The 12,092-nt window shown below is 43.7% G+C and overlaps 1 protein-coding gene across 18 annotated transcripts in view; it reads left to right on the plus strand.

Annotated features, from left to right (window-relative positions):
* Ptprt (protein tyrosine phosphatase receptor type T) overlaps window positions 1-12,092 on the plus strand; it is a 1,083,111-nt gene that overhangs the window by 422,826 nt on the left and 648,193 nt on the right. For all 18 annotated transcript variants that reach the window (XM_087197882.1, XM_087197888.1, XM_087197890.1 and 15 more), the window contains exon 6: window positions 3,906-4,080. In XM_087197882.1, the coding sequence (XP_087054008.1) occupies window positions 3,906-4,080 (175 nt within the window). The remainder of the gene's footprint in view (window positions 1-3,905; window positions 4,081-12,092) is intronic.

The raw sequence follows: 12,092 nt of genomic DNA on the forward strand, positions 1-12,092 counted from the left end.
AAAGCATTGAGCTCAGGTGGATATTCCAAAATCTTTCAATATCAAGATCCTCAATCACATCTTCAAAGTCTTCTTTGCCCAGTGAGGTAATATATTCACAAATTCTAGGGATTAGGATGTGAGCACCTTTGGACACTGTTATCCTGTGTACACTTTTCATTGCTAATTTCACGATTAACTTGGAAAGCTCTGCCAACAACACAATATTCCTTCACATGCTGAGTGTTTTACATATAGGCCTTCTCTTTTATTCTTCATAATAATTCCATGGGAGTCCTTATCAAATCTATTGTACATGTTAGGAGACTGAGACTTAGAGACATGAAATTGCCTGCCTAAGGTCTCACAAACCTGGAATTTACTTTCTGCTTTTGATTACTTTCTTCATTGCAGAGACATAATCCCAGACACTTAAACCTTAAAGGAGAAGAGGTTTATTAGGGTTCACAGTTTGAGAAGTTTCAGTCCATGGTTGGCAGGCTCAAATGCAGAAACAACATGGTGGAAGGGCCTGGTGTGGAGGAAAGCTGTTCATGTCATGGTGGCCAGGAAGCAGAGTGAAGGGAGGAGAGGGGAGCTAGACATACCTTTCCATGTCACACCCTAAGTGTGACCTGACTCTCCAAGCCAGGCCCAAGCTCCTTACAGCCCATTCAGCTAAGAATGAATCAGTGGATTAATTCACTGATAAGTATTGCACCTCATGATCTGGTCACGTTACAAAAGCTCCACTTCTGAAAATAGGAGGCTTTTGAGGGACTTCTTGATCGAAGCCATAACACCTTCATTTTTTCTTAGCAGCCTCTATCCTGTCTTTCTATAACTCCAGCCCCGTCTTCTTACAAGTATCTCGTTAACTGCCGTTGTCTGCTGGGAGCTCACTGTGACCACTGGTGGACCAGTCAAAGTCGGAGGAGGTCACATTGGGTTTGGAAACAATTTTTAGATGAGAAGCTTTTTCACCAAATGGGTTCAATTTTGTGGAAATAATGTTTTCTGCCTAGGTTTTTTTATTTCTTTGTCCTCAACAGCCAGTATCTTTATGAATATCATTTATGTAGGTTTTATCAAGTACATGGATGGTCATTTCATTCTGAAGATTCAGATCTTAGTTTGGTCTGTAGTCTTGGACTATGACTTGTAGTCCATTTATTTGACTCTCTTTTTTATAAGCAGCCATTCTGTGGTAGGCCATAATCTATTTCCTGTTTTCTTTATCAGTTTGTTCATCTCCAATTTTTGTTACTTTCTTTTTTTACTCCCTGGGTTATTTTCTCAATCCTGCCCTCCAAGGTGTTGAATTTCTGCAATGGTCATTCTACTCTTTACTTCCAATGCCATGGTGAATTCTGCATGTGGATTTTTTTTTCTCACGATTCTTCCCTGATTCCTCCAGGTTTATTTTCTTTCTTAGGACTTTTCCTATCTACTCATCACATAGGACATGTTTTGTGGAGCCCATGTCAACATCACATGTGTTGATACTGCACTCAGTCTTTCTTAGTCTCCTGAATTGCTTAGCTTTTCAAAACTTTGGCTGTCTGAGCTGTGTCTCATGGTTTGTTTGTACAATTTTGCTTAGTTTCCTTCATCCTTTACACAGTATTCCTATCTCTACCCGCCCCCCACCCCGTTTTTTTGGTTCCTTAGCTGAAAAACAAAATTGGTAGCAAATAAGTGGATCTTGGTGTCATACCTATCACTCATATGCTCACATTTACAAATGGTGATGCTTGAGGAGGTGAGTGATGGGTAATAATTAATAATAATTATTATATTTCATGAGGATTAAATGAAAAGGAATATAAAACACCTAAGTGCCTAATAATGTTTTTTTCAATATAAGCTTTAAAAATAAAAAGAGAAAAGTATTTTCATAATGTTATAATTAAATCCAGTTGGAAAATATCTACAAAAGCCTCCTCAATAACTCATCCATTACTACCACAGTGGCCTTGCAGTGCCTTGCTCAGAAATGGGGAAAATGGGGTCCTTTTGGTGACCCCACCTCTTATGAAGCTCTCTCCGCCATTCCATATCTCTTTTCCAAATCAGGGCAACCTTTTAGTGTTTGTCAGAAATTCCCTGACTTCCTCATTGCACTACTGTGGAAAGGGAAATTACTCATTTTATCTGTTAGCTTCTCATACTTGGGTCCAAGTTGTTCTATCTCTTGTAAATATGTGTCAGGGTACAAGGCAGGTGGTTGGAAGTTTCAACCCTGATGATTTCCCCCAATTACACTGGTTTTTGTCAAGTTGTGTTAGGTAGTTTCTTATACGGGGAGGGGCAGATTATGCTTGTCTCTCCTCTCATTCTGGAAATCACATTTATTTTATTGAAATATATGGGTGATACAGGTTTGAGGCAGAAAGTCTGGAGAATGCCAAAAAGTGAAAAATAAAAGAGAGAGAAAATGTCGCCTATGATCGCCCATCTAGTCTGGGGTAGGTCTCTCATTATTTGCTCTCTGGTGGGGACTTGGCTACTCTGTGTTTCTTGTCTTTGTGCTCACTGCCCCCACAATGGTGTTGGTACTGACTCAGTTGCTGCCACATACCTGAGAAGGTGGCTCTTTTTATTCCTGTATTCCCCCTTCTGACCTGTCACTGATGTGGGTGGGTTAGGGTTGAAAGATGACACGGAGGTAAGTAGGTTATACACATGGTGAGACTGTTCTCTTTGTGCAGGGAGCAATGAAGATCACATCCCAGAAGGCTCAGGGCATGAGAATTATAAATCACAAGGTTTCCCTAAATCCAACCAGACAATTAAAGCATTCCATGTTACTTTGAGAGAAAAAATTTAAATTAAGGCAGGCAGTAGGGGAAAGGCCTCGGGAAAAAAGAGTGTTTGAGTTGAAGTTGGAAATCCTGGATAAGGGAGTTATTTGCTCCACATATTTATTTAACCTCTTTGACATTTGAATTCTTTTGAGAAAAGCAGCAATAATACATACCTCAAACAAGAGTATAAGATTAAAAGGAGATTTACCCCAAAATACCCAGCTTAGGGGCTGGTGTATACTAGGTGCTTAATAAATATTCACGAGCATGTGCCTTACACATGATCATAGTTTGTAACTGTAAAAGTTTATTCTAACACAGAATATCCCACTTAAAACTCAGGCAGCTAGAGACAAAACCCCGTGTGTATTCACCTTGATTCTAGAAGTGTCTAACAATTCGGTTGTGGAAATGAAAAGAGCAGAAGCCTATATTTGGGGAATCCACAGGGTAAAAAAGGAACATTTGCAGGCAAAGATGTGTGGAAAGTTTGCTAGACAGGAAGACATGGTTGGCTTTCAGATGGTGGTGTGACAGTCACGAGCACTTACTAGCAATGATGGAGAGCTGAACATGGGTGTGGAGGGAGACAGGACGGTCCGAGCAGAGGAAAGAGCTCATGGCAAGGAGGAAAGCATTCTGACATATCCCCTATTCCTGGTGACAGCTTGCTACGGGTGAGGCTTAGAGCCTGTGGGTCACCAGCTATGAGACTGAGAGACAGCCTGTTTGTTATCACTCCAGTGGGCTGGGTCTTCACTAATCTACCCAAGCCTGTCTTTGGGGGGAATGCTGTGGTTTCTGCTTTAGGGATGGAGGAAGATAGAAGAGCGGAAGTTAAGGAGCTACAGCTAACCTCAAATGAAGTCTGAGCAAAGAGCTAAGATGATCTTTAGTGGCTCTCGCCTTGTCTTCTTGCCACCAGGCACCCCCTTCTTGAATCAGATCATTAACCAAGTTTATTCTTGAATCAGATCACTAGCACAAACCAGGGCGAGAACCCTAAGATTAGTGGAAAGTTCTAGACACCAGGAGCATAGGCTCGGGGGGTATCTATACTGGAGGTTGCTAGAAGCCCTGTGGTGCTGACTTTTCTCCTTCTCGTTCTGTATCTTACAGCAGTGGAATGGCAGAGACACGGCCCTCATGGTCACTCGTGTGGTTAACCACAGGCGTTTCTCGGCCACAGTCAGCGTGGCAGACACTGCCCAGCGCAGTGTCAGCAAATACCGCTGCGTGATCCGCTCGGATGGTGGGTCTGGCGTTTCCAACTACGCAGAGCTGATTGTGAAAGGTGAGTACGCCAGTCCAAGCCTCTGCTCAGAGTGACAGGGTCTGGATCTCTTCTGCTCCATCCCTTCACGGGAATGAAAGCCCTCTCTCCTACAGTAGCATGAAGCTCGGGATTCCAATCACCCCATCCTCCTTAACCTACACAGCCCCCAAAGAGGGGAAACAATTATAAAATCATGCAACAGTGCACTGTTTGATTCAGAGTTGAGTCTTACAGGTGGGTTACATACTCAAACGACTATGGGATACACAACTCAGAGGGCATCTCCAAATTTGGCTTTATTTTGTATTAAAAGTCAGAATGAACAAATGTCCTTGTGCTCTGGTGGCATTCTCCTGTCGTGTTCTCACAAGATTGTTTCTGAGGGATTTTAAATTTAAAATTCAATACAATGACAATATTTTGGGAGGACTTTTAAAATAAATAATCTCTACTCTACTGGCCTTGATTCAAGCCTTTTCAATTGTCTTGTTCTTGTTCACCTTGAGGTGCTATTTAGGTGTTTTCTGTTAAAATATGCATGTTGTTTTCTTTTCTGCTTCTTTCAAGAGGCTGAATATCCCACTTGTTTTTGAAGCTGTACATAAGCTGTTATCATGCTTAATGGGCATACACCATTTCATCAAATGCATTTTCCTATTTTTAAACATCCCCCTATTTGCAGTCATTAAGGTAATTCCAGGTGTTTTTGTTTTTTCTTTCCTTTGGGTGCACAACAATTAACACCTCAATGTGGTTCTTCTGAAGAGGACATTTTTATCCCATTGAACCAGTTTCTTTCCTTAAGGTAAACCCTCAGAGGTAGAATCAGTAGGCCAAAGAATATGAGCAGCCTGACAGAGTTTTCTTTGTTTTGCAATATTACGCTTTTACAAAGAAAAACCAGTTTGACAATTTACGCTGGCAACAACAGCATATGAATGTTCTTGTTACGTTCATCGATTAAATTTCAATATAGCATAATTTAGTGAATGAAATAATGAAGCTGCTCATATTATGCCAGCCATAGGAGGATGCCTGGTGTGTTTGAAGGGAACAAAGCATTGACAGAGCCCCCAAAAGGCTTTAGGGTTGGCCTTCTTGGTTAAAGAATGGGTTGTTCTGGAAACCTTGACCTCTCCCCGCTGGCTCCCACGTAATCTGACCAGAGCCGGGACGGGAATTACATGCTGGGTTCTCTGTCCTGGGCCATCTTGACTCCAGATGGACATTCATGTGGCTGATCACATGTCCTCATGGAAGTCTCAGTGTGAGTGTCAGTATGGCGTCCACTCCCAGAGAACTACCCTGGCTCCTCTCTTGGTAATCACATTCTATCACATCATCAGTTCTAAATAGCTCTGATCATACTTCACAGTGATCGTTTCTTTCTTTGTTTACAGGGTGATTTCTGTCTTGTCTTTTAGGAGATAAGCTCTATGACAAGAGGAGCATCATCTCTCTTATCCTAAGTCTCCCATTTAGTACAATGACTGGCATGGGTTTGGTGTGCAGTGAACCATGTGGACTTCCCAGGGCTTGACTGTTTTGATCTGCAGTCAGTCATTTCATAAGGCTCAACCTTAAAGAAATATGTGGAATAATGGTTGAGCAAATGAATTATTGGCCTCAGCAGGGAATCATTTCATCACCATAATGTCATGAACGCTTAAGCTGAAGATCAACAAATTAGGCAGTCGTGAACAAAGCAACTAATACAAAAATACTGTCGTTAAATTTGTTTACATTCATTGCTTTTAATATATAAAAGAAGCCATTACTTTGATCACATTAGGCTCATATCCTTGCTTTTTTGTGCTATAAGATTGATTTGAGTGACACAGTGGCCTTTGCAAAGCTTTCAAATACTCAGTGAATATGTAATTTTCTGAGCTGTCCCCTGGAAGGCTCATTACACCTCTTTCATGGCTGACCTTCCACTCCAGACTGGGAGCCCCAGGAGAGAATTTGTTGTATTCTGTCATGTTCCCCCATGGTCTTAGGAGCACCGGTATCTGGTACAAAGTTGGTGAAGAGATAATGGGGCAAATGTGTTTTAGAGTTGGTGCTGTACTCTGAAGGCTTCACCCATAGACAAATGGAACCAGAAATACTTGGCTTATTCTTCTCATGTCTACCATTCATCTGCAGGGTGGGACACATGGGAAGGCAAATCTAGAGGCTACTGGGTCAGAGAATGTGGTGAGGCATCAGTGCCTTGCATTTAGAGAGGTGACCACTGGGAAAGTGATTCCTCCTGTGTTGGCTGTTCAATCTGAGCCAGAGTTAAGGAGGGGAACAGTGCTGCCTCTGGCCCTAGGTGTACTCGCCAGCTTTGTCAATATGAGCCAGAGAGCACTGCTGCACGGAACCTTTACCTGAAGCCCTTGCTGCTCCACATTAAGGGATGTGCTGAGTGGTACCCAGGCTCTTTCATAGTGGATAATGGTGGGTTGGCACTGTCTGTAATCTGGCCCTATTTAATTATTTCATCTAGATGAAATTCATCCACATTTTTAGCACAGGATATCACTTTTTAAGTGCCTACTTTCCCCTCATTTTAATATTCAGTTGGTGATAAGCCGCAACTTGGTCCCTTGAATGTGGAGAAGTCCCTTCACATATGTTATCTCACTCTATCTTAATTGCAACTGTGAACATTGGTTGTATTTCAACTCATTTCATAGCTGAGAGGATGGACACAACCAGGTTGAGAGACAGAGGGTAGTCTAAGAGCCAGAGCCTAGGTCCAACTTGAGTCTGACTTATGCCATTTTGGCCACAGCTGGAGGGTCTGGGGATCATGGCCTTCTTGGCCCCTGTCGTGAAGAGTGCCAAAGTGGCACAGATAGGAAGCAAGCAGGTAGGTCTTAGGACAGGAGCCCCTGAGCCTGTCTAGATCACTTGCTGTTTTAATTCATGCATGCTCTGCTCCTGGCTCACTTCCAGAGGCTCAGCTTCTTGGAGAAATGCATTTGACCTTTCCCTGTGCGTGCATATCTGTGTGTGCATGCACATTCACACCCACCCACTCCTAAAGAGCTCATGGTATCTAAGCAAAACAAGAAAGTGAAAAGCAGGGATACTCCGTAACAGAAGAAACCTGTCACCCAGGCGCATGTGTGTACCCAGAAACCATTGCAAGGCAGTGAATAAAAGCATTTGGGGGAAACTGACATATGAAGAATGACTTGCTTCCTCTTAAGAACTCTTTGTGTTTGCTGAGCCAGAGTGCTTAAGCACCTTAATACTGAAGTAATTGTAAAAAAAATTTAAGGGGAAAATATTAATCTTTCTTTTTCCAGGGAAGAGAGAAAATCTGAGAAATAGTACAAAGAGGAGATTCAAGCGCCAAGTCCTGTCCTAGTGGAGGGGGTGTAGTCCACATTTCCTCTTCTTGAATGTTGATAAATTTATATTTCACACAAATGATGTGAGCGAAGGGGTCCTGAGCCTTTGGCTGACCCTGGGGTGTCACAGAAAGAAAATTATCGCCCTGCAATTTTCCTGCACACAGGTTTCCTCCATTTGGCTCTAGTTCAGCAGCAAAAGAGAACTCTATGCTCTCAACTCTGGCTGTGATTCTTGGGTTTAAATCCTGACCCCATCTTGGCCCAGTTCAGTTACCTTAAACAAGACATAAACCTCTCAGGGCCTCATCTGGCTCATCTGGAAACAGAGTATAGGATTACCTCCCTCAGAGGGTGTTGTGAGGATTAAATTCAGTAATAGATGTAGGAATTCTCAGAGCAGTACTTGGTATACATGTTCTAAAATGTTTGTTAAAAAAACAAATAAGTGGCCCATGAAGGTGGAATTTCCTAGTAAGGCAGCAAAGAGGAGAAGGGCTCTGTAGGTGGAACAGAAAATCTGACTCAGGTGTCAATTTAATTAGTTCTTCTGTGGTCTGGGAGAAATAATTTAAGGCGTCTGCAAAGTGGGTGTCCTGTGTTCTCTCCCCACACAGGAATGCAGTGAGTATAAGGAAAGGGAAGAAGGGGAAAATGTGAACTTGGGAACATTTGGGTCATGGGGTCTGTGCAGGTCAGAGTTCCCTGGGTCCCTGTCTGTGTCTGCCACTGACAGGAAATCTCAGCAGCTGGCCCATCTTGTCTTCAGCCCTTGGGCCACATGGGCCCACCACCTCCACTAGCATCATTCTTTCGGAATCTTGGTCATGTTGCAGCAGGGAGCTCACAGGACCCTCACTGCCGGAGGTGCCTGGAGCCAGGGCCACTGTGGTGGCTTCCAGGGAAGGTGCTCACATCCAGCCAAGCAGCAGAGGCCCAGATGGTCCGTCTCTCCCCACACAGGGGAGCCCATGGCTGGCTGGCTGGTGGCCCATGTGCCATCCTGAGATCGTGAAGATTAGGGCTTCAGACGATGTCACTGAATTTGATAATGGGTGAGGTACAGACCACAATGAAAGCAAAGTAGAGCTAATGCTGAAGACCTGTTGGCTGAGCTGTGATAATGTACTGGGTTGGGTATATGTTGAATGACTCTGGGATGGAAGTTTCACTCAATGGGTAGCTTATCCCCCAGCTTACCTGTTCCACGCCATTGTTCATAAGGGCGCTTATTCTTTCCCTGTTTCTTGTTTTCCAAGCATCTTTGATTTTCAAGTATTTTAGCTTGATCTAGGACAATAATGTCTTCAACCAAAGCAATTCAACTGCATCCTGGTGAAAATGTTCTAATTCATATGCTGGTTGTTAGTACTGATTTTTAAACCAGTCCTCCAGCTCTATTTAACAACCTATTGTGGGCTCAGAACTCATCTGTGTGAGTTTATTGCCTAGAAAAAATATATATAATATTGGTGTTGATCATCAGGAGTTTGTATTTAAACACAGCTTACAGCTAAGCCCCTTTGGTAGGAGCAAGGGAAAGGATTGTGGACTGAAATGAAACACAACTGAGTTTCAGTCTAAGTCCTGTTCCCAGCTGCCTGTGTGGCTTCAGGTAAAGCATGCATGTACTCCTGGCCTTACTTTCTTGATCTTCATCTGTATAGTGGCATGAACATGTCTAACTGGGTTTTTATGACCGAGAGACACCTGTTATAGGGGTAGATCCTAGTACAAGGTAGGCCTTCATAAAAAGAGGTCTGTAACTACCAATAATCATATTTTTACCATCATTATTAAGGGATATTGCCCAAAGACTGTCAATTTGTCCTTGTCTCAGCTTAAAGGAGTGCCATCTTGCACTGTAGAAATTTAATTTTAGGTCATCTTGAGGTCTCCCCCTCCCGAAGGAGGATTGAGGTCACCAGATTCAGCCCACTGGCTGAGATCAGTTGTAGAACGCTTCACTTATATTGCAAAATCTGTTCTATTTTAAATGTTTTGTTTCCACGCCTGAATACTTCTTGAAGCTGTGTCAGGTCAGGCCACACCGAGCCCCCATTCTGGGATGGCAGCAGCAGGCTGCCCAGTTTTGGAGACGCATGCTTCAGAGTTGACCACTTTTCTAACTTGACCTGTTTTACTCATTCACTAGTCTGAATTCTGTAGTGATTTGGCTTGCAGCCTTTGGTCAAAAGATAGAATAGCTGGAGTAGCAGACTCACATTTTTCTGCATTCATTTGCTTAATAAAGGTTTATTGAGCCCAACGAAGTGCCAGATATTAGGATAAGCTTGTGGGCTGGTAGGAAGATGAAAATCTCTGGCACATGGCCAGGGAAGTTGTCTCAGGCACCTGCTACACTAGTTTATCAATCTTAAAAATAACTGTATAAACCCTGTTAGCATCCCCTTTTTTATAACTGAAGACATGAAGAATCAGAGAGGCTATGGAGCATTCCCAAGGTCATGTGACTTACAAGTGGAAAAGCTAGACCTGTTCCCTCCTATCCCACATTTCTTCAAATTCCAGTCCTGAAATCAGTTAAAAACTGAGGAAATATAGAGAACAGAACAATTAATACACTCTGGAAGAGTCTGGAAGTAGATCCTTCTCTGAGCTAAATCCTGCGGCCTGGCAGGCTCATGAGCAGGGACAGCCTGGACTAGTTTTGAGACATGAGTGACAGACACATTTGGGACATTTGCAGACTCTTTGTACCAGAATAGGAGCTGGAGGGATCAGGGGCTCCACTGCAGCCCTGTCTGTAGCTAACAGTGTGCTTTACTTGTGAGGCTGGAGCTCTGTGTCCTGCTCTTCTTTCCTCACTGGACCTGGCTGTGCCTCATGAAAAGCCATTCTCAGGCAGCTGGTTGTGGCCAAAGAAACAGCCTGTGTTTGCAAGAGGCAAGAAGATAAGAAGCACTGGGGACTGGGAACCCTAGAAGCAGACTAGGAGAAGAAGTTTGAGTGCAGAAGACTTGGGATAAAGAGAAATGAGATGGGGAGAAAGGGCATCCCAATAAAGGGGGAACTTTTCAGTAAGTGGCCACTGTGGACATCTGGAGCTCAGTCTTACTGGGGAATTCTAGAGATCAGTGTGGAATTCCTGAGGCACGAGGGAGGTGGGGTATTTATATACTAATACTAATCCCTTCACTATTGGTTGAGGGCTGCTCCTGAGGGTGCTAATTTCCTGGTTGCACATAGGAAGGGAGTCCTGGGGCTTTGGAGAAAGTCTGTGGCCAATGAGGGTTGATATGAGAGTCAGAAGTTGGCATGCACTGAAATAGTAAGGCCTGAGATGGAAGCAGGATATATCAGCTGCTGTGGCATCCATAGCCTTCTGAGTGGCCAAGGCTGCTTGCTGCTACCTTCTCAGTGAGAGCAGCAGGGGAGGAAAAGCACATTCTAGGAGAAAAGATGAAGCCAGCACCACTCTGAGTAGTGCACTTGGAGAGCCATGGAGCAATGCAAAGGCTCACTCAGTCCTATCCTCTCATTTTCTGCCAGTCATTAGAGCAGAGGTGACCTGGAGGCCTGTATTTCTCAGTGGTTAGAGACCAGGCTGCAGTACAAGAGCCCAGGCTGGCCTCTGGCCTCTGTCCTGGATAGAACTCCACCTCCCAAGTCTACATCAAACCCACCCCTTCTGCCTTTTCACACCCTGGACCAGAGGTTGGTGAACTTCCTGTATAGGACGTGATGCTATCCCCAGCTTTGTGGGCATTATGGTCTCTGTTCCAACTACTTAGCTCTGGTGTTGTAGCAAAAGCAGGCCTGAAAAATATGCAAATGAATGAGTATGACTATGTGCCAAAAATTTAATTATACAGACTAGTAAAGGGTGGATTTGGCCCACGGGCCACAGTTTGCTGATCACTGCGCATGGGGCCACACCCCCTCTTTTTTCAGTTGGATGACTGTTTCACCTTCCTTCTTGCTCCATTTTTGAAACACTGAGGTCTATTCTCTACACATCAGCCAGAGTGATACTTTGAAACCAGGTTAAATCATGGCATTTCCTATACAAACCTGCCAACAGTTCTTATCCCCCTCAGAATAAAATCCGAACTTCTCACCATGGCCTCTAGATATGGGCCTTCTCTATCTCTTTGATTCCTGGCCCCAGCCTCATATTTGTCTTCTTACTTTCTACTACAGCCACACTGGTTCATTTCCTCTTCTTTGAACCATACCAAGCTATTTCTGATCTGCGGACCTTTGCACTTGCTGTTTTCTCTTTGCTTGAAATGCTTTACTTTCAGATAATTATATGGCTCACTCATTTTGTTCACTCATTTCTTTGCTGTGGGAACAGCTTCTCAGGGAGGCCTGCTCTGACAACCTTATCTAAAAGAACACCCACCCCATTCCAGCCCCTGCCCTACCTACAGTATTCTTGATTTTCTTACTAGGCCTCGTCACTTACTACCTGACTTTGTCATTTTCACCTATTTGGGTTTGTGTTAACTTTCCACCACAATACCAATGTACCTGAGATAATTAACTTGTCAAATGAGAAAATTTATTTAGCCTCACAGTTTTTGAGGTTCCAACTCAAGATCAGGCAGAACTTCTTTTTGCTTTGGGCATCTGGTGGGCATGCCAGATGGCAATGGTGGGCAGCATGCGGTGGGGCAAACTCCCCACCTCTTGCAGGAAGAAGAAACTGGGGTGCCA

The sequence above is a fragment of the Heterocephalus glaber genome, unplaced genomic scaffold (assembly GCF_053883595.1).
Source record: "Heterocephalus glaber isolate CG9 unplaced genomic scaffold, H.glaber_assembly_v1.0 deba00001673, whole genome shotgun sequence".
Taxonomy (NCBI): domain Eukaryota; kingdom Metazoa; phylum Chordata; class Mammalia; order Rodentia; family Bathyergidae; genus Heterocephalus; species Heterocephalus glaber.